The 23,761-nt window shown below is 39.5% G+C and overlaps 1 protein-coding gene across 1 annotated transcript in view; it reads left to right on the forward strand.

The window, feature by feature from the left end:
* The window catches only part of dync2h1 (dynein cytoplasmic 2 heavy chain 1), a 121,196-nt gene extending 108,939 nt beyond the window's left edge, over positions 1-12,257 (forward strand). The window contains exons 89-95 of the mRNA XM_008301723.1: positions 1,557-1,664; positions 2,294-2,395; positions 6,657-6,746; positions 9,308-9,417; positions 9,500-9,581; positions 10,746-10,862; positions 11,478-12,257. Coding sequence (XP_008299945.1) covers positions 1,557-1,664; positions 2,294-2,395; positions 6,657-6,746; positions 9,308-9,417; positions 9,500-9,581; positions 10,746-10,862; positions 11,478-11,639 — 771 coding nt within the window. The 3' untranslated portion in view covers positions 11,640-12,257. The remainder of the gene's footprint in view (positions 1-1,556; positions 1,665-2,293; positions 2,396-6,656; positions 6,747-9,307; positions 9,418-9,499; positions 9,582-10,745; positions 10,863-11,477) is intronic.
* The last annotated feature ends 11,504 nt before the right edge of the window (positions 12,258-23,761 follow it).

The raw sequence follows: 23,761 nt of genomic DNA on the forward strand, positions 1-23,761 counted from the left end.
AATTAGAAGCAGTGAGAGATAATTGGAAGTTAGTAGTGTCAGTGGTTATCACACATAACGCTGTGTGCGGTTGCTTGGAGACCAGCACCTTTCAAATCAAAAGCACATCTACCTCCACATTAAATAATTTAGCCAACATATTCCTGCCCTATTGCTCTGCCTCTCCTTTATTCACTCTCATGCTGTAAATCACACATGCCCGCTGTCTCCTTTTCTCTGATTCGTGCCTTTGCCTCCCTCTCTGTGCCTCTCTTTCCTGTTCTCTCAGTCCCTCGCAGGCAGGGTTTGTTTTGTACATACCAGAAGGAGAATGACTAACTGTGTTAATTGTTGCTGCTGTATCACCAGCTAGCTTCCCAGAGATCACAATCTACCACTGACTGCTTTCAATTAACTGCCCCTTTGTCATCGGCTAACCCTTGGTTTTGACCATCAGTGGACGTGTGTTTCTCAGTGTGTAACTTGATCGTCCTCATTATTCGTGTTACTTTGTGTAAAAGTTGTTTTTGCTATTTTGAAGTGTGTGTAGTTTTGTCTATGTATGACAATGTGCTTTTCTGTGTTGGAGCTTGCACATGTTGCTGGCAAAGTGTGCATGCAGGGCTGTGTGTTTGTGTGCAAAAGCATATATATATTTATTTTGACAAATCTTTAAGTTGTCTGGAGAGAAGTGGGAGATGCACAACACCGCAGAGAATGTTTATTTGACTGTTTAGTTACATTTACGAATATAGGCAATAGCAGAGCTGAAGTCAAGCTGAATCCCATCCTACCAGCTCTTTTTCTCCATTGTCTCATTTATCTCCCACTCTCCATTGTCTACATTCCTCCACCCCACAGTTCTAGTATACTTCCCTCCCTCTTTTACTCCTCTGCCACTTACTGAGTAGATGCAAGGAAAGCACAATAAGATGCAGGTACTAAGAGTGATATCTGCAACGAAATATGACTAAAGATCAGTGTTTGTGCACATTTGTTTTTGCTGTAAACACTTAGTGTACTTACTGTGGATCTCTCTCTTATTTAGTTTGAACAAATTGTTCCCCTGGTTTGCACTGCAGAGAGAGAAACAGTGTCATATTTCATTACATCTTCTTATTGCAGAAGAACCAAGAGCAGAAGAATTTAGTATATGTATATTAAACAAAGAAAACCTTAGGGAATACTGGACAGATATACTGCAGTAAGTGGAAAAATAATTCAGAACAAAGAACAATAACATGCTGATGCACAGTAGAAGTTACAAAATGCATTATGTATCTTCATCTAAATAGTACTTTGTGTACTGTGTAGCAGCCGCTTTGAGAAGACTGATCAGTTAGTGTAGTACTAAAAGGGTGATAAGAAAGACAAAAAGCACTGTGAGGCCAGTTGCACTATATTATACAGCAGGTCTTGAAGCAGTATGGTCCATAGGTAAATATATATAGATATATCTGTGATGTAGCTGGAGTGAAGAACTTGTAGAAAATTCATTAAAAATAAAACAACATATGTTGTACCTAGTGCTCTGTCTTACCATCAATACACCAATATGTTTGTCTGTCTACTATTAGGGTTCCACTCTGATTCATCAGAAGGTGGATCCACCTACAGAAGGTCAGAGGTCACCAGTTCTGTCATTCATCGTGTTGGAACAGTTCAACGCCATCCGCTTGGTCCAGGTGGGTCAAATAACTGGTGTTCCTTAATTTAGAAATGATAGCTACCCCTGAATTACAGTATCAAAATGGAAATCATTCTCCCTGGGTTTACTGATTATTTGTGTTTACACACAAGGCTGTCATCAAATAGCATGGGGGATTACAATTTAAAATGTAAATGAGATGAACATGTTAACACGCAAGTACTATTGGAAGTGGGCTTCGCTTCATGAAAATGCATAATATGAGTCTGAATCATGAACTGTTCAGTTATGTAATTAATCTCATGCAATGGGTGTGTAACCATTATTCTGGGAACTGGATGAAACCACAAGCGGCGCTGAATCATGCATTCTCATATTAAGAAATGTTTCAACGATGCAGAAATATGGTTTTCATATAGTGGCTTCTGTAGCAGTGAATGTGTACTTAGTATTTTCCTCAATGCAGGACAGTTCTATTTAAGGTTTTTTTAAGAAAGCAAAGCAACCAAATGAATGTAAAAAAGATTAGTATCTAAGTCCCGTTGTCACAGAGCCTGTCAGTTGTTATGAATCATCGCAGTTAAACAGTAAGATGTCACATGATCTTACAGCTACACAAACTTTTGCGCAGTATGTTCGGTATATAAAGTGTAAGTGTTGTCACAGAGCATCCACCAATCCCTGGCTGCACTGAGCAAGGTCATCAGAGGGACCCAGCTGTTAACTCCAGAAGTCCAGAAACTGGCCACTGCCCTGCTAAATCAAGAGGTAAGACAGGATGGGGACAGAGAAAGAAATAAGAAAGTAATGAAGTTATGGGGGAAATTAATTGAGGTACATAACATTTTTCAATAAAAACATCAAATCAACCCCCTTTAGATGCTACTTTGTGTTGCGTGTATATCTGTTATTTTGTGTGTGCATGTGTGTGTGTGTGTGTGTGTGTGTGTGTGTGTGTGTCTGTGTCTGTGTCTGTGTCTGTGTCTGTGTGTGTGTACTAATGTATCAAGATGAATTATAACTGGGTCTCAATACAAAGAAAAGATAGAATTGAATGAAAATTAAACAATAGTGATAATATCTCGTACTAAATGTGTGTAGTCCAACTGTCCTCTGTCTTTCTGCCAAACACTGTATGTGAAGCCTCTTATAAGTCATTTCGCCTCAACATCCTGTAAGATGAGTGCTTTGTACATTCATATGTACCATCACAGATATAATCAGGTCTGACTTTTTGAGTTACAGGGTAAAGTTTTCTCTTCACTATGTTGTTTTAGAGGTGGAGTGTTTCTATGGTGAAGTTGAGGCCACAGGGGCACATACAGTATCCAGAGCTGACTAGTAGACATCTAGCAAACACAATATGTAACCTCGCATGTCCCCAGGCTGAGATGAGGACAAAGGGGATATGATGAGGTAGAGAAGAAGAGACACACAGTCAACCTTTCACTCCTGTGTTTGTAATATCCTGGGAGAAGCCTTGGGCATAATTCCGTCTTCACTGCTTTCCTCCGCTCTCTTTTTATATTAATAAGCACGTCTTAAGTGTGATTCCCTTCGCTCCCCCAATCAACTGTCTTCAGTCTCCATCTCTCATGCTTTTCGTTTTCTCTAATTGGCTTCCTTTTTCTCTGTTTTGCCCCTGTAATGTATACTTTCTCTAAAGTTAATCCAAATAGCTGCCAGTAAAAAAATATATGCAAGTACATTCTTTCTTTCTTTCTTTCTTTCTTTCTTTCTTTCTTTCTTTCTATAAGTCAAAATGTGGGCAAAACCTAGATGTCCATGATAATTCTGTATCATAACACACCAAACCTACGGTAGTTTCTTAATCTAATGCTGTTAAATCAGTGCTCGTGGTCACGGTAAATGGAAGAAACGTAATCAGCAGACAGATTTTAATAAAAGTTGCTTGATCCAGTTTTCTTTCAAGTGTTGATGTAGTAAGAGTATCATTAAAAATGTAGTACTTATACATCCACCTTTGCCATTATCTTCCAAAAAGATGACGTCATGTAGTGCATTATGAGTGGGCGATGTAACTGCTCAACCTATGAAACAGATGTCATTACTGTTTAACAAAACTGATTTTTTTACACGTTTGATTGAACTGTTAAACCATCCCCAAGGCACCCATGCACTGAGCATAGCGTTTTTCCTTTATGATTATTTCAAAGGCCCATTTTAAGACGTCCTGCTTGTGTTGTACTTAATCAAGATGCAGTATTATAACGAGTTGCTTGACAATTGTTATAGTCTTTTAGGGCAGCGCAAGTTTATATAATTTTCCCACTGCCTGTTTATTTTTTTTAAGTAATGTAACAAATTATGACCCAAATCATTGGTTCAAGCTATTTGATATTTAGGTTTTCCCAGGGAGGAAGCGTTTCTACAAACTTAAATCACAGTATATCGAACGAATATTGCTGGAGTGTAAAAAGGTTATTGAGCTCTGGAAAAAGCAGCAGCAGCAGCAGCTGTCATATTTGATGATGCTGTTGTACTTTTTTCCCAGCCACAAAATTCTCAACCCACACGAAATTTACTCCCAGCTGAATTTTTTTTTTTTTTATCAAACACCTCAGGACTTCTGTGACCCTAGCTGGCAATGTTTTACATCACTGTTGACAAGCCTCGCTGCGCAGTTAGAACAAATAAGACGAAATAAGTGAATTGAGTGACCTAAAGGAGAGTGCTTTTATTACTGTATTAACTTAAGCCTCTTGTTTTATTGGCGTTGCTACATGTTTGTGTGTCAGTGTGCTAATGCCATGAGACTCTATAGCATTAGAAGTTGTCGCAAGTAGATTAGAGCTTCTAGCTCAATCCTGTACACTGTAAAGTTATTGTTGTCCAGCATCTATTATAGCAGAATTAGTAAGTCAGTAAGTAAAGCTTCAGTTGTGCAGCACTTTTCAGAACCAATGTTTGAAGATACAAATCAAAGTATAAAATAAAAATGAAAAAACACACAACAAAAATGCAATAATAAAAGCAAAAATAAATCAGGTAAAGAAGCATCAGTAAAATGCTTTTTAAGAAAAGATGGGCTTGAGGTAAGACTGACTTGTTTTTTTACTTGAAGACATTATCCATTCGGCTTTCCCAACCGATTATTCAAAAAAGGCCTAATTACATATAATATTTCCATAGTTCCCGGGTAGTTGTTGCTACTGCGTCATAAGACATAATTTTAATGAGGTTTTAAATCTTTGCAGCAAATAGAATGATGTGCAACTTGCAGTTCACAGAGTTTAGTGCCATTATGTGTTCAGGCTTCAGTTATAACCAGCCATTACTGATTAGTCCAGTAGCAACCAGTGAAAAGGAACAGTATGAGCTGGTGATGTGATTTATATATGTGGAAAATGGACCATTTGGGGTTGTAATATTGTAGAAGTATGGCAGGCACAGCTCTGAAGGGATCAGCTCCACTGCCCCTCTCCTCAACTATGCAGTAAAAAATAATTAGATACTTGGAAACTACATAAGCTACCCATCAGAAGAGGGTGGTAGGCAGTGCAGCAAAACAGAAATAAATATAACTACTGCCTTTAGTCGGTGGAGAGATCATTAATATGAAGACGTGATGACTAATGCAGAGATGGCTTTTTGATTAAAGGTTAACAATCTGTGCTATCAGTGAGTTTTAGTTTGAGTTGTAGTAATTAGCATGCCAATACTGACAGTTTTCATTTTATTTATCGTCACAGTTGCTTTCAAGGAGACTTGGTGACATGAGCAAAAAGTAGTCAAAGAAATCCTCATACTGAAAACATTTGCAGCTGAGAATACTTTTTAAAAATATGCAATTATTGCAGCCCGAGCATTTATATTTGTTCTTTGACATCATTAGCATCTAACCTATCAGTGATTAGACAACCTTTGCACACGTTAGGCCTGCACACACACACACAAACAACAGGAGAGTGACTGAATGGTTGACTTGCAGCTAAGAGACATGAAAAGTTATTTTTCAGGCCGAAGGACTAATACTTGAATAACATAAACTGTTCAATTCTCAGTCTCCAGTCTTACAGTTAAAGTAACATAGACCGGCTAACCTGTTCCAGAGTTAACAGTTGTCTACTATAGGGAACTTTCCACGGTCACTTACACAAAAGTTTTCCATTTGTCTGTGTCCCCCAATTAACTAAAACTGCTGAGTTAGCCTCTGAAAAAGTTATTGAAAAAGGATACCACTATTTCCTGTTAGGTGTAGATGTTTTTTTTTGTTTGTTTTGTTTGTTTTTTATCTATCTATTCATCCATTCAGACATATTTTTCTGCAAGATGGGGTTTAATTTCGAGGCTTTTTAGAATTGCTTCAGCAACATCCATCCATCCATCCATCCATCCATCCATCCATCCAACCATCCATCCATCCATCCATCCTTCCATCCTTCCATCATCTATACACCGCTTAATCCCCAATAGGGTCGCGGGGGGGCTGGAGTCTGTCCCAGCCAACTCAGGGCGAAGGCAGGGGACACCCTGGAGAGGTCACCAGTCTATGTCAGGGCTACACTTAGACACAGACAAACAAGCACACTCGCATTCACACCTGTGGACAATTGTTATCATGGTGAAGCAGCTACGACTTATCCTGCCACAACTCTCGCCTCTTCTGGCAGACTGAACGAAGCAAACGCCACAGGATCTCTTTGTAGACATGCTGGTTGATCATCTGAAAGGGAAAACTTGTAGTTTGTAGTTTGGGTTTGAAATACATCTTTTGTGACACTACTCCTGGAACTTCTCTGACACACCTCGTAGACAAGTCTTGCAACTTTTCATAGTCCTCCTGTGTCTCTCTGAGCTTACAGCTTTGCTTGGTGAATGAGAGAGAAAAGGGTTCAGTCAACCACTAAGCAGCCTGACTGAAGCACATAGCTTATTGACTGCAGAATGTCTGTCGATGATAGTTATATGGTTGTACACTTTCTTGCTTATACTTATTATTTTAGTAATTGTATTCATTATGGATTCAAACAATTTCTCTTCTCTGTGCTTGTTCCCTCCATGTCAGTGTCCTTTAACATGGCAGGGTAAATGGGAGGGACCAGAGGAGCCAATGCAGTACCTCAGAGCTGTCGTAACACGAGCTCTCGCCATACAGGTAACACATTGATATGTTTACATAAAATATATACTGTACTCTCTTTGTGAATCTGTGCATTTTTTTCTACAGCTATTCAAAGAATACTTATATAAACAGTTATCAAAACAGTGCTGAATTTGTCATTCTTTAGGTTTAATTGAAGTGAAATTCACAGGGGCCAACTACTATAAGGGGACCTTGTCCTCAACAAGGAAAGGCATTTGCTATTGACCTCACAGCTTATTACAAAACCCAGATGTCCATGAGAATCATTTGTGGTACAACTCTCATTGGAATAAGACTTAAGAAGTTTAAGAATTTTCTAATCAGTATTAGTATAATGATTGAGGGATCCATTTAAATTCATCTTGCATTTATATCCTCCAAGATGCATTGTCCTTCAGTAGTGATTAATATTACAACATTTTTTTTACTTACAGATTATTTTAAAGGACCAACACTTCAGACATCTTAAAACATGAATTGGAATCATACATTTCCAGTGTCTCGAAACATGACACGAGTCCTTCAGCTAAGCCCGTAGTACTTCAAAGCTCTTGCTCATGGTGTGATCTAGGCAGTGCGTTGATTTAAACCATGCCAGAAAAATTCTAATGTTGTTTTCAAAAGGGCTTCATCAATAAAACGGGATTATTATATAAAAGCAGGAGGTTTTGGGAAGTGTCAGCCTTCGGTCGGTGCCAGGAAATCAGGGTTCTGGCGGAAACTCTTCTCCATCTCCTCTCAACTGTGTCTGACTGTACGCCTACCTCAATATGCTCTGGCAGACCAGGATGCACACATACACTCACACGTTAAAAAATTATTTATTTCTGTGTGTATTTCTGTGTGGATGCATTTCATTATCTATGTGGGCGAGCCTCACTGCCTCTGTCTGTCTGTCTGCTGGCCTGTGTGCTTACCCATCTGTTTGTGTGCATTTCTGCCTGACACTCCACTTTTTTTTTTTTCCCTGTCTGCTAGCCTCCCTCTCTACCTGCGCTCCATCCGTCTTCATGTGCGCCTATCTAGAGGCTGCACTGTCCTTAACTGTCTGTTTCTGTCCGTCATTACTGAGTGATATCTCTGTTAGCAGCGTGTCTGTGTTCTATTAGCTAATCAGTCTAATAAAGGCGGAGTCGTCCAGAGCTGCTGCTGTGTTGAGCTGCTGAAGAGAAAAAAAAAGAGCTAACAGCACAGCGGCGCATCCAGACGCACAAGACGACCTTGAAAACACTCAAACGCTCACACACATATACAAGTAGGGTGCACACCATCAGCACACACTGGTTCGCTTTATTATTAATACACAGAAATCTTCTCCAGCGCAGCCTCTAATTGTGCCTGCAAGTATGTGCCTGTGTTAATGTACGGACTAGCACTTCTGAATATTTTTCCCAAATTATCTCCAGAGCAGACTGCTGCTGTGTTAAAAATGAATCCATGGATTGGATCAGATGTTTAAAGATGTAAAGAACTGATTACATGTTAAAAAAAAAAATGCAGAATAAGGGCACAGAATTGATCGAGACTTCAATGTCAGGTCACCTTTTAAGACTTAAATCCTGCAACTGCAGCCACCCGAGTTTAGATCATCATAAGCTTCCTCTTACTGTAAAAAGTGCAATAAAGTCTTTGGTGCAGCTCTTCAGCATTTTAACAGAAAAAAGAAGGAAAGCATACAAACTGAGAACTTAGATTGTATTTGTGAGATATATCAGGTGAACCGAGCTGTTCTTTTGACAAAACTAAATCATTTTTGCAGTGACACAGAAGGAGGCTGCTTACCTGATCAAAGCAGATGTTGCTGCAGAAGAGACAGTGGATTAACATATGGGAAAAGGCTTACAGGGGTCTAGCTTCACTCACACAGATTCACACACATTATGTTTTGCATCATGTGTATTTGGGCACACCATTTCTCATTGTTGTGCTTTTGCACAATCCCTGTCTCTGCTCACCCATGTTTGTGTGTGTGCGTATATAAACATGCCTTAATGGGAATCTGTAGGTTTATGCTTCTGTGTGTGCACGCACATATATTTTGTTCCCATTAGCAGGTAATTGGGGTTCCAGTGTTATCAGCTTGTTGATGGCATGATAAAAAGCCAAGGGGACTTTAAATTATCTATTAGCTGCACATTTTTAGTGGCTATTTGTGTTACTCTCTCCCATTGTAACCCTTTTATCTCTCATTTACAAATACATACTTACTCTGACAGAAACTATGTTTATTGCGCTTGTCTTTACTATGAAAATTTAAGAAGGCAAATGCAATACAAACATCAGCTATTTATGTTCTTTGCATTCTTATGATAAGCGGGTGAATAATTAAAACAAATATTTTAAGAATTCAAATCTGTTCAACTCTTGAAATAAAAGAAAATAGTTTGTATTCTCATTATTCTTAAATGATCCACTAAATCCTTTTTTCTGACTGCTGTGTGAAACTGATTTCATGCCTGAATTATATGTTATCTTGGAGTGTTTACTTCTTATTTGCTAAGTTATTGGTTCATTAATCTTTGTGTCTGCCTGTGTGTGTCTCTGTGTATTTGTCTGTATGTCTGTGTATACAGAATTGGGTGGAGCGTGCAAGTAGACAAGCTCTTCTGACAGACATCCTAGATTTATCTGAGCTCTTCCACCCTGATACCTTCCTCAACGCTTTGAGACAGGAAACCGCCAGGTAAAACCGAAATATTGTGATTTTATATGAGACAGAAAGAGCAAGAATGCTAAAGGTAGTAAAATTGTTTGTTTGGTTTTAGGTCCATGGGCTGTTCTATGGATAGTCTGGTTTTTGTCTCATCATGGAGGAGTCCAGTTGCACAGGTCAAGCTACAAGTCAAGGTAGAATTACAACAAACAGACAATAATCCATAGATCATGCATGCAAACAGAGAACCCTCCCATCCAGCTGCAGAATACTGGCGCTATAAACAAGACAGACTCTGGCTGAGTGATAATTGGAAAATAATGGAGTAGAAGACGGCAAGAATAGATTACAGATGCAGATAAGAAGCCATGAGCTGCGAGAGAGAAGAAAACAAAGTTAGAACGAAAGCAAAGAGTTTTCTGCATATTAATTGGAGATAACTGTGCTGCCGTTGAGAGCAGTCATCTCAGGTCTTCTGTGCCTTTTGGTACATTCACTGGATACAAATACATAAAATCAAAGGGCTGGAAACACAGAAACTTTACAACACTGCTCTTGTTCTTTATTTCTTTGCTTTTCATGTTTTAATTTAAGGGTGATGTAATTGTATTGTCTTCAGTTCAATACTTTGAAGGAATGGTTTCATTTCTGTCATCCTAATAAAAATTGGCACGACTTGGCATGCACTTAGTTAAAATATACAAAGAGGGAAGGGAAGGGTGTGGGTGCTTAAAAAGAGGCTGCAGCTGCAGGGAGGGAAGGGAAATACTCAGACATCTGACAGAGAAAGAGAAAGGGGATAATTGTTGTGAAGCAATGAGCTCTTTTACACACACATTGACACACAAACACACACACAGACACACACACACACACACACAATGAAGCTTTTTCTGGATTTGTCTCTCGCTCACTCTCCTGCTTTTTCCTTGCCCAGATTATGGTGATTTAGTAGTTGTCTGTGTATGTCTGACTTGACGCCAGAGTTCCCTTTATTGTCTAGCTTACTGTGGAAAATCCCTGAGTCACTGGACTGAATTCACTCACATAAACACTGTGTTTCTCTCATGTACTATGTGCAGAACATGCTAGTTAATCTGGCAATGGCAGCGTGTCTCCCTCTCGTGCTTCAAATTTCCCTTCAGTTACACAGACTCAATCCTCTTTTCTTCGTTGGTCTCTTCTTCTCTGTATATAACATCTTTGGTGCATTTGTAACTTCTTTATCTTTAATCTGCTGCTTCTATTGATCTCTTCTTTGTAAATTCTCGTTCTCTCTTTCATGATCACACTCAATGACTTTTTTATTTTTGCTGTCTTTTTCTTGTGTCTGTTGCTGCTTCTCACTGGATTTTTAGGTTGGAGGTCTCCAGTTGGAGGGTTGTAGTTTCGATGGTGTCCATCTTTGTGAGAACCGACATGATTCTCACAGTGTGTCAGCTGTCCCCCCGTGCTACATGGCCTGGGTCCCACAGGTGTGTATTTGTCTTCACAAGACCAACAGAATTTTGCCTTCAGTGTAGCAACTAATAACAACTTCCACAACTGTTATAAATTCTCATAGCCTACAATGACATGTTCCAGTAATAATGTCCAAAAAAATCAAAGATGTTCTGTTTAAACTTACAGAAATGGAGAAAAGCAGGAAATTCTCACATTTAAGAAGCTGCTGTTTGTCTTTTTGCTTTAAAATGACTTGAATGATTTAGCAATTATCACAATGGCTGCCAAGTAATTTTTATCACTTGACTGATGGTGTAATTGTTTGATCATTACTATTCTTCACCTCTTCTGTTTGTGTTATGTCTGAAATTCACATTTGTATTACACTTGCACAGACAGGCAAAGGTCCAAAGAATATTTTTTGTAGTTATCCGATCTTGTAGACTGATATATTCTGGTCGAAGCAGTTGCCTAGCAATGGCAGGATGCTAAAAGCTTGGACTTGTGAAGGGGATCTTTGGGGATTTTATTTTTGTTGGGTATCTGCAAAACACCTATCATTATTTTATCATCCTCTCACATGTAAACTACTTAAATATACAGGAACTGTGCATAAACACATGAATTCTATTTATTTGTTATCCTAGAATTCGGCTGCTGACTCCACTGCATCAGAGGAGACTATCTGGCTGCCTCTGTACACCAGCTCAGAGAGGGTGAAAGTGGTCACGCATATCTCTCTGCCCTGTGGAGCAAACCCCAACCAATGGATACAGACTGGAGCTGCTCTCTTTCTCAAACAGCAGTGAAATGATGTCATCTTGGGGAGGCCAAGCACATAGAGACGACACGGACAAGGGCTTTTGTGAGCACAGTAAGCCTTATGTAAAGATAATATTGTTATGGAAGGCAGATTTGACCGGGTTAAAACAAAATATTAGCACTCCAAAATGTCAGGCTCCGACACAGATGCAGTCATTTTTCTCTGACGCACCTTAGCTTGTAGACCAAAAACTTTAAAAGGCAGTTGTTTAAATATGACACTGTCATTTGCATGTTATGGTGTTTCAGTTTTATAATAATAATTCAATGAAAAGTTAGTCCTTCCTTTTTCTTTCACAGATCAGGCAGCAAAATAGAACAGCAGTAACATCATAAATAAATCATAAACACAATATAATTTGTATCCCAGGCTGTAGCAAGCTTCATTCTGCTTAGTTCTCCTGCTGTTAGTCTCCACTCATTTTACACATAAAAATGGTCATAAAATGGTGTAAAACTATACGTCAGCGACTCTTGATATTAGAACAATTGTCCTGATGTTGTATTTAGCTGAAGGTTTTAGACCTATTTGCTGCACAGTTATTTTGTTACCTCTGTGTATTTTTGGACCTTATTTATTCAAAATAAAGCGAAAATAAATGTTATCATTGCTGTAATTTTTCAGTAGTAGCAGTTACTAACATGTATTTTGCCAATATCGTGGAACTCAAACTTTATTTAATCTCAAATCAGTCTGTATTACTTATATATAATATTATGAAAGAACCAACACAAGGATGTGTGCATGTTTGTGTATGAACCTCCATCACAAACCATCAGTCGTCAAAACTGTTCGGCAGTAAACAATACAGATCTCAGTTCAATGTGTTTGCTCTGCCTCTCGCTTAGTTCTGCTGAAACGGACTTTACAGGCATGACACACCTCAGCGTCTCTTCCCAAAGCAAATGGGGAGTCTCTGTCTTTCACACACTTTCGCACAAGTCAGCCCCTAACCTCTGTGTGATTGGTTCTGAGTTGAGGTTGAATGGAGTCAGTGAAGCCGTGATGGATGGCCACAGAGCCCGGAGGGAGGGTGTGAGGTTTGTAAGGTGTTTGTGTATGAATCTAACGGAGAGCATCAAATTTGATTGATGGCTTAATTAAGCCTTCTTTGTTTCTGTGCAGGCCTCTTTTTCGATTTTGTTTGCAGTTGTGCAAATGTTTGTTAATATGCGAGTGTGTATTGCGTGCTTGTACGAGTGCATGTGCGTTGTGTGTGTGCTTTGCTGTGTATATATGTGGAGACTGAAAGAGTTGAAATGAGGGAGGAGCGGGTATTGTGTGTGCAGTGCAGTGTGACAAAATGGGAGTGAAATGGAACAGCAGGTTTGAAAAAGAGAGAGGATTGGATTTCAGCGAAACACGGCCCTCTGGGTCAAAAAAGGGAAAGAGAGACAGAGGGATGGAGGCAGTGAGAGATTATGCAGGGAGTGGCAAAGAGCGAGAAAAAAGGCCGTAAAATCTGTGTGGAAAAAATTGTAAAGAAACAGGAAAATAAGTGTGGTGCAGGTGACAGGGTTTGGGAGGAGAGGAGAGGTTAAAAGGAAAGATGGATGGAGGTGGTTAGGACAAGAAGTGAGTGAGTTTGGAAAAAATGACCAGGAGAGCAGAGGTGGAAAGAGAAGGAGCAGATAGACAACTTTTACTCAAGCGCTGAATTTCGAACAGCAAGTGTTGTTTCACAGCTCTTCCACATGTTTTGACGACTTCTAACCCTATAGAGCTGAAAAATGTACGTCAGCACCGCAGAAAACAAAAAAAAAATTCTTTGCCAAGGCCTTGTTTCCAAGGTAATGTGTTTACAGAGTTTGTCTTTATCACAAATTAAAATGCAAAGTTTGTGAAACTGATGTGATAAAATTCTTACTCCAAAGGCATTCATCCACTGCTTTAGTGAGTTCTTCAGATTTTTGATCACAAACCCACACGGTATGAGTAATCTGCTAGTGCGTCAGAATAATGATTTCAATACACGACATGCCAGAGTCCTATAACTTAGAAATTTCTAATTTACCCCAACAAAGCCTTGAAGTCAGTTTTAAAAACAGCTTTACGTTCATAACAGGACATATAACATTGAAAGATACGATTCTGTTTTGTTTCTACACGCTCCATCTACAGTTCTTCCTCTTTGTCCTTGTTCACTTTTGTGGCCCTCCCTCCATTTTTCCACAACTTCCTCCATTCTTTCTTCTATGACGTCCAACATTCTCAGTGTTTGGGACTTTTCTCTGTTGTTTAACCAACAATACAATACAATGCTTATGCAAAGCTTGCCTATGTGAGACATAAACATTTTCGATCTGATAATCTTTCTAGCACACATATCATTCAGGCCAAATAAATACTAAAAACTCAAGGATATAAACAGACAAGAGCACAACCATTTCATTTGTTTTCCCATACTTTAGACGTGTAATCAATCCTTCTCGGACTGGAGTCAGATTTGTTCATTCAACGTTTAGTCTTCCTTTCACAGCCTGCAGGATAAATCTGACACACTCGCATTTTAACTTTTGGCAACTAGCTCACTAACTGGGCCAACATCTGGTGAGTCCCCATAAAACAACCGTGGTTAAAAAAAAAAAAAAAATTGGGTTCCTTTTGGGTTTCCGGATTTGAAATGTTCAACACCGTTGCATCAGGCTGTCGCCACATTTTCATGAGAGGACCACAGAAACCGCGCATGAGCCACAGCCAGCCTCACATAACATCATTTTGAGTAAGTGCAAAATTCGCTTCAATGGCAGCCAAACAGTAAAAATATGACTGTTAGCATCATAACACTGTGTATACCAAGAATGCAAGACATTAGCCAAGCAGCTGGAGTGCCATTCAGTTTTCTTTTCATCGTCCTCCAAGTGTGTTGTTGACGTCCAGGACTGGAACCTGGTCTCTGGGGCCTCTGGTGATGATACCAATGGTGTCTCCCACCGCCTTCATCAGCTTCACTGTGCGTGCTTATGTGATTCAAAGTTCTCACAGTGCTGTTTTCCCAGTAAACGCCCCGGATTACAAAAGAAGTTACAACGTGTCCCACCTCAGCAGAGGGTTTCCGGGGGTGAGAAGTGCGAGGAAAAAGCTAACACGGTCCACAGCGTGCTCAGGAGGAGGATGGGAACGCGCTGAAAATGCACTACAGAAGAGCGTAATGTAGGAGGTGTGGAGAGAAATGAGAACACCACCAGCAGGAGGGCAGAGTGTCTGAAAGGATGAATGAGATCTACCTGGCGTCCTGCAGGTTCGATTGATACAGAGACCAAAGCCACAGAAAAATCCTGTATATATCAAGACATGTTACATCTATTTATAGAAAAAAATATTTGTTGTGTAGCATATGTACAGTGTAACGGTCATATGTAGGCAAGAAGCCACCTGTTTCCTTCAACTTGTACACAGCACAGCAGGACCAAGGCTGAATCCTGTAGTTCATCAATTTCAAATTTAAATAATAAACAATAATTAGCAAATTGCAAAGGCTGCAGATTTGTATGTACGTTATGCTGTGTTTGACTCAAGGTTAAAACTGTTGTATTAATGGTTTTGTAATTTAATGCTGCCCTTGAGTGACAGTCATCTGTCATGTTTTTGTTGGTATCCAATCTGAAAATGCTCCATCATGTTTTAACTCTTTTACACAGTTACTACTGAACTGAAGCAAAAATGATATCGTCAGATCAAATCACAATATCCGCCAGAAAAATTGCAATTAAAGAATTTCTCCAGAATCGTCAATCCCCGGTGGAAACCGCAACTCTCTTCAGCTGTTCGACCGACTGAATCACCAGCTATCGGAGTACCACCGAGGAACCACTTTACCCTTCATAAACTGTGGTAAGTGAGCAACTACCGCTAGCATAGCAGCAGTGTATGCAGCTTCACAGAGCTTCATTGCTACTTTCATGGTTGGTTTATTGGCTAGTTACACACTAAGTTGGTGTTAGTTATGCTGCACACAGACACAGGGTCCTGCCTGCAAACTAGCATCTTCTTTTTCTACACAGATCACAAAAGCATGCTTTAAACTGACTAAAACATGGGCGTACACATAGAGGGGAAAGTCAAAACTTCTTCACATGCTCTCTTGTTGCTTACATTCATGTGTGTTCAAATGCATACATTTGGAACATTTAGAAATAGATCAAAGAGACACAATCATTGTTTGTGCAGCATATTTGTACACACACAGTTCCTTCAGTTCTTTAGTTAATTACATTTAGTTAGAGCATACTGTATATGGTTTGCTTATACTTCTGTCTTTTTAATACTTTGCTTTTGAATATAAATGCTGCTCTACTTATAGTTGTACAAGACTGAATGCTGCCACCCTCTATTATTCAGGATTCCAAAATCCTTCAACCTTTACTTGTTATTGGTATGCTAATTTTAGTTGTAGTTATTAATGTGAGTTCCAATGATATTTCAGCATATTTTATGAGACTGATATTCTCATTTACAAGACTGATTAATTTGGTCCATTTTTTCCCCCCTTCAATTGAAGGTGGTGGCCTGCTTTTTAATAAGACTGATTTATGGAGACTGATTTAATAACCTGGTTTCACTTATGCACACACACGACCGCACTTGTAGCTTTTATCATACTTACATTTTTTTGCTCATCACTGAAAACCCCTGCAGCTGCAAAAAACTGTTTGCAGTAATTAGATAACTTTATAAGTTCTGCGTTTATTGTGGTTAATAATAAACAGCTGCATATACACACGTTTGAGTGATGGGGCCTATTTGTTTGATATACTGTATTTTCATTACATTTACTGGACACTCACAACTTATTGATTTTGTTCCATCAAAGTCATGTTGTGTCAGATTTTCCATGCAGGAATATCATCCCCCTGTCTGACAGGAGGCCTATTGTGGTACTTACTCAACACTACTTACATGACATCTGTGCTACCTTCCTCTTTTAATCGACCTTTTCCTTGTTGCGGCTCTGTCATCCAAGATGAGAGCATAGATCATATCAAGTCACTGTATAAATGGTGAGCTGCTGCTTCGTGATAATGAGATGATAATGTCCCAGATCAGCTAATAACAGCGTACAATCCCCGGCGACCATTAAAATAATTGCAAGGCGTTTTTACCCACAGTGAAACAGTGGATGGACTATGATCTCACATAATTTTTTTTATGTGGGAAGCACTGGCCTTATGCTCTGTAATGATGGCAGGAAAAAATCTTCAGTGTAGTGGCTGCTTCCTGTGATATTGTGAAATGCTGAGGTGGCTTCTGGAGCGCTTGCATTGGAGAGCACAGGGTCACATATTTTCAAAGGCAGATTTTTCTATAAAAGCGTTGAGACTTTTGACTTTTAAACATAAATTTGGAATGCGGAATTCTAAAAATTTTATGTCGATGAAGGCCATGAGAGGTTCTTGTAAACGTTAATATGAATAGTGCTTTTTGTCCAGTGTTTTCTCAGTAATCTGTAGGATAGACTGCACAGTATATTTGATTTGTAACAATCAGAGCACAATATTTTTGTAAAATATTTTCTGTGTGTGTGTGTGTAACAAAATATGAAAAAGTTGAAAATCGAAAAGTTGACTGCTTTGTGAGTCTGTGCAGTGGAAACCTTTGGGATCAAACACAAGACAATCGTGTTTATTGATCACAAAAACACAGACTTTCTTCAGTACGTGAAAATACACCTTTTGCGCTGTGTGACATGTGTTTTCATGCTTTTGTTTCGTTTCTATGTGTGACTGTGTGAGTGAGAATGTGGGAGCGCACATATGTTCTCTTCAGCGCACTGTCCAATGGTTGGTGTGTTCCGGTATGTGCGTCAGTGTGCTCTTTCCCCGGAGAGGTATCCTGCTTCCAGCGGAGTCAGAGGGGCTGACAGATGACCACAAGGTCACTCGTCTCTCCAATCTGTGATCCTCTCAGGAGACGCAAACACACTTCAGGGGAATTTCCCTCTTTTTCTGCCGTTGCCTCGACTCGCTTCTGTTCTTTCCATCTCTGCTCTCCTGTGAAGCTTCCTTTTTATTCTCTGTTCCCTTAAGTCTCATATTTTCTTTGTTCTCTTGTCATTTGCACTTTTCTCTTCCACCCTCACACCTTCTCTCCTCCCTCCTCCCTCACTGCTGTTTCTTTCTCTTTTTAAAAAAAAAAAAAAAAAACGTCTAAATTGACTGTGGCTTTATATCTTTACTTCTCAAACAATCTCTTCCCACGTCATCCTCTCTCTCTTATTCTTACTTGAATCCATGATCTCCCTACAGGCAGAAGGAGATTTTAGTATTACTGCTAAATGTTGGACAGGATCCTTTAAAGACTATATGTTATTATTCAGCAGCATACTAGCCAAATGACTGACAAACACATGCTCCCCCTGTTTTTTACCAGATGTTATTACCTAGGGTTGTAACAGTGCATGTATCTGTCCTGAACCTTTTGGTAAAAGACACTTGGTTCTGGCCTGTGAGCCCAGCAGTGACTGTCAGAGGTCTATTCATGGCTACATCTTGGCACTTTCAGAACAGAAATGTTAGAGCATGAGTTCTACCTGGAACATTCTGACAGTATATCAGTTGTGCATCAGCTCCAGCATGGTGACAGTGTGCTGGTTTCATTAAACCTGCCTTAACTCATACTGTACATTTTATCCCATCCCAGTATTTGGGTCAGTAAACTAGCCGCCGTGTTGAGTTCACACCGTTTGTAAATGCAGCGCCCCTTGTCACTTTTGTCCACTGTTAATAAAGTTTGTTCAAGCAGGATGGCTGTGCCGTCAGTGTTAATAAAAGAAGAGAAAGGCAGCGTTACTTTGTTCTCTTCCTAAAGCTGAACCTGCACTGCTCACTATAATGTCTAATTTAAGTTTGTTAAAAATGTGCCGTGCGTGTCTTAATGGACATCTTTTATTTTCTGTATTTTAGAGTGACTGTAAACAGCTCACTCTTTTTTTTATGGCTTGTCTGCAGCATTTGAGTGCCTTCATTTTTTTTCAGATAAAAAAAAACATGACCAAGGAGTGACTTCTGACTGTTTCCATCTTTTAAAAATATGTGAAAAACATTTTTGTTGTTGTTGTTCTTTTCTGCAGAACCCAAATGCACCAAACTGTGACTCCAAAATCAAAGTTATGACTGAATCATGAATTTTGTGTAGCATTAAATTTCCATCCACTAGATCAGAGACTTGATACAAAACCTCTTGCATCATCCTGCACCATAGTGTGATTCAGTCAGAATTCAAGGTTAGAGTCACAAATACAACACTGCATCCTGCACAAACAACCGTGGGTTGTGATTATAAATGTGATTTTTTTTTTTTTTTTTTTTGGTTAAGTGAAAATTATAGTCTCCTTCAATATGTTATGTAATGTGTTGCCCGTAGGCCAATTCATGGAAGAAATCCTGACAGCTGTGGACTTGAACTCCCTGCATATTTAGTTGGGGGTATGAGTTTGCGGGCACATTCTGCACATGCGCACTGGAAAACATGACGGCAATATCCTGACAGACTGAAGAAGAGCCCGAGGATGTTGAATACGGCAAACATGCATGCGTATCATGCACAAAGCAAGCATCCAGTTGACTTTTCTGGTGCATGCACAGTTGGGGGGCTTTCTGTGCAGAAAGTCTGCACGGTTTAAAATTTTGGGCTGCATGTGGGTGTCCACAGAGGAAACAGACACGGAGAATTGGCCTTTAGGAGATCAGAGTAATACTGGAGTCTCTCTGGAGTCTGTATTGAAGATGTGAGTGTATATGAACTGCTGATGAGGAAGAAAAGGAGGTTTTGGAGCCTTAATCAGTGTTTCTTGTTGTTATTCACATACTATATATAGAGATGTAGCTCAGTGATTCAATGAAGAAGGAGAAGAGGAGATTTTATTCTCTATATATGGAGTAATAGGAAACGGCTTATAGCCGTACAAGATCAAATACTGGGACATGATATTGCAAAGAGCATTCTGTGTACACTTTCCTGTACACGCACAACACAACATTTTCCCAAACTGAATAGTGGCCTCGCAATATCCACTTTTTATTTTCCGAACAAATCACATGAACAACACAGCTCATATGCTGTTATTTTGTTCAGTACAAACAGAACTTGTGATGACTCAGCTTGGCTGCGATTTGGAACCATTTGACAGAATTGTGTCCATTAAAGTGAAGAGGTTTCCCCCAGTAAAAAAGAGCAAGGGCAGAAATTGATCTTGTACTCAGTCAATACAGGAGGACCTTTCAGGGGCACCCTGGGAGCACATTAGTTTGTTTTACTGTCTCTAAATACCTCAAGTGCTTGAGGGCTTGAAGCTCAACTGAGTTTTGTAAAGTATCTCATCATCCCTTTTTCAAAATCAGAAAAAATTATCCGTTGTGATTTCACTAAGTTTTTGTAACGCTTGTCAGCTCTCTTCTGAAATGGTAAAAATTCAAATGAGTTTCCCCGAGTAGCATTCAGAGCACGAGTTCAACATTTGTAACCACAGAGAATAAAGCCTTGGCTCTTCTGGTGCCTTGCACAGCAGCTTGAAAATATTTGGTTAGAGGTTTCTGCACTTTGCCCAGCATCCTTGTAAAGTCAGCTTCAGCAGTTTTTGTAGTTGTCAGAACTGCCAGAATTGCTGTCTGTGCAAAACTGTTTTCATTCTTTTCATTCGGTACAGATGCTCAACAGATGGCCCGGGCTGTTGCAAAGATCGCCTAACACCGGGGTACCGTTTTGTACTTGCTCGTTTCAATCGAACAAATGCAGATGGATGTAGAACTCATGTATTGCTCTGCTCTTATTTGTATTATTTATATATTTATCTTTGGCATAGAGGTGATTTTCTTATTGAAGACACAGTAATAAAACAAAATTCTGTCCACGTTTTTCTGCATTGGCATGCGTCTGATACTTTAGCGCACTGTAGGTTTTTAGTCGTGCTAAAAGAGCTCTGTTCAGTAGAATATCGAGCCCATAAAAGTCTAATAGTCTCACAGGAGAGCTATGGAGTCATATCATCTAAATGCTTTTCGAGAGGAACTTTATTCCTCTGTACTTGCTTTCTTCTGGCGTGATTTTTCTATAATCTTACACTGTTTAAAAATCCATTTGAAGGCGACAAAGACTTTTATCCCAGATATTGAACTTTCAGCGAACTACTTGCAGTGTTTTTCCCGTCCTGGATCGATGTTGCCAACACGGGCCGCACACGCCATCTAAAAGCTGTTTTCTGCATTGATTTTACATGAAGTCTTCATTCTGAATCAATCACATTCCAGTTTGTGGCCACAAATGGCATCTGTCCACTGATAGTGTGTTCTACACTGCTACAGTGGACAGATTAAAAGCTATTTCGTGGCTCGACCACACATGTGATGAAGACCAGGGGTTCAATTTACCTTATATGTTGCAGTAGTATTATTTCATAGATGACTGGCAGCGAGGATTGCAGGTTTAATGCATATTTATAGATTTTTTTGATTCTTTATTGAGTTAAGTAGGCATTTCACAGTTTGCAGAGGGTGACTGAGGACACAGAAGGGGATCTATTGCTTGTGTAGAAACGAAAAACTTAATTTACTGTTTATCATTTCTAACCAGTATTTTGTGTTGCAAGGTTAAGGCAATTTTTTCTGTAGTGTAACCAAAATTTAACATCATTATCCACTCAGCTAATTAAAATGATGGTACTCACTTTTTTTCCGGTTTTCTCCTCAGCAGGGCGTGGGGGGTGAAAGAGTGAGGCCGGCCCAATCACCTGCTTAAAAGCTCCCGGAGCAACCCACCTAAGTAGGCACTTCCAGATAATTAGTTGCAGTCTGGAGGGTGTAAAAGGCAGTTAGTTGCTCTCAGTGTTGAGTTTTGGTGTTGATGTGTTTCATACTGTGTTGTCTGATGAATAAATATGACTATTTGTGCCTGGAACTTTGCAGCAGCCACATTTTCTGTCAGAAATTTTGTCTGGAATCAACATGTGCAATATCTTTCCAAGTGCCTCTCTATGTTATCAATACTGAAAATACAGAAAAATAACACGTTCAACCCTTTTCAGGACTTTTGGGGTCCTATGAACTGCAGGCTATTTGGTTTATGTGGCAGGTATTGTTTTTTCATTTTTGAACTATTTTTTTGATATGAAAAGAGGGACAGTTGTCATGCATTTGGAACCAAAAAAAGATCAAGATCAGGAATGTATTTAATATAGTATAAAAGTCTATGATGAATACCAACAAATATTTTGCACATATTGTTTCTTGGACTGCGCAGTTGGTAGCACTGTTGCTCGCAGCAAGAAGGTCGCCGGTTCGCGTCCCGGTGGGGGCACCGGGATCTTTCTGCGTGGAGTTTAGATGTTCTCCCCGTGCAGCGTGGGTTCTCTCTAGGTTCTCCAGCTTCCTCCCACAAGGTCCAAAAACATGTTGAGGTTAATTGGTGATTGTAAATTGTCCGTAGGTGTGAATGTGAGTGTGCTTGGTTGTCTGTCTCTAAGTGTAGCCCTGTGATAGACTGGTGACCTGTCCAGGGTGTCTCCTGCCTTCACCCTGAGTCAGCTGGGATAGGCTCCAGCCTCCTGTGACCCCAGTGAGGATGAAGTGGTGTATAGATAGTGGATGGATGGATATTGTTTCTTGGGGTACAATGGACCCCCAAAGACCTTCTACGTATGGCAACATGAAAGTCCTGAATAGGGTTAATCTATTTCAATTCTTGTCTGCTACCTGTTCCGTTTAAGCACAACCCGCAGTTCAGCCAAAAAAATCCTTGAGTTTCTGTTATCTGATCATTGGCCTTAGCTGAGTTACTCATGGTTTTACAGTTGCTTCAAGGTGCATCTAATTTTTAGTTTTTTACAGACTCTGGTGAGAGAAACCTGTATGTCTTTGACAAAGTTTGAAATGAACCATGTACGATGATGCGATTTTGATGATCACAATCTTAAACTTAGATTTGGTGAAGTTTTCCAATAGAACAGCACGCCACAGATAAGTAGTTCCAGCATCCTAATCAAGCTTAAAATCCAACAATTTTTTACTTTGTTTACAGTTTCTTGGTCTGATAAATGCTGTAATTTTGGTGATTCTTTGATGATAACATACCTTTCAAACCAACCAGCAGATTTTGAGGTTCATTTGGATTAAAGTGAATCCAGAAATCACCCTTGTAGACATTACTAACAAAGCTGGCAGGCATGGATGAGGTCCTCCCAACGTCATCAGTGAGGCACCTGTCACAAATGTGAAGAGCAAAACCAATCAAGACCCATTTTCCTTGACTCATTTTTTCCAGATGACCAATTAAAATTGAGCGGTCAGCAGTGTCAAATGCAGAACTCAAAATCAAGTAGGGCTAGAACAGGACAGTGGCCAGAGCCAGCAGAGAGCAGCAAGTCTTAGGTCCCTTCAGTGAGTGTAGTTTCAATCCTATGAAATGAATGAAAGTCGTGTTAGAGAAGATCAAAACAACTATTATTCAGAAAGAAAACAAAAACTTTGACAAAAACTGAAGCTGTAAAATAAATGTAAATTGATAGTAAAAATCAATACGTCAAGCGTAGACTTTTTCACTGAAGGCTGGACAGCTGCATACTCAAAACTAGAAGGTGAAGTGGCAGTGGAAAGAGAACAATTTTACAAAAGATAGAATAGCACATCCACCGCTGTCAGACCTACAGTGGAGGAAAGGAATTTCTTTTCGAAGACTGACAGACCAATCATTCAAAATGATTGAACAAAGGAGCTGTAAGTGACTGATATTGAATTATATATTTTTTTCGTCTTACAAGTGATTCATGGTTTTGATGCAGGTTTTTTTTTCTTGCTACATAAACTGAATATAAATCATGGTTCAAAAATAGTTTGCTGTATTAAAACAATGAATATTTCTCAGCTAACTAGAGCAGCTGGCTACCAACCAACAAAGTAAAAGCACCACTTGCAAGATTATTAGCCTTTTACATAATACACACAATATAAGATATGCAAAAAAACCAACAGCAACTCTAGAATCAGCTGTACAACGATAACAACATAGCTGTTAATGCAGAAATGCCCCTCGGCAAAGTATTTGTGTCTTGGTGGTCATACTTGAGTTTCATTTGTTGTAGCTGTAACCCAGGCTTTTCAGCCACATAAATGGATATCG

The sequence above is a fragment of the Stegastes partitus genome, unplaced genomic scaffold (assembly GCF_000690725.1).
Source record: "Stegastes partitus isolate 25-593 unplaced genomic scaffold, Stegastes_partitus-1.0.2 Scaffold35, whole genome shotgun sequence".
Classification (NCBI taxonomy): Eukaryota; Metazoa; Chordata; class Actinopteri; family Pomacentridae; genus Stegastes; species Stegastes partitus.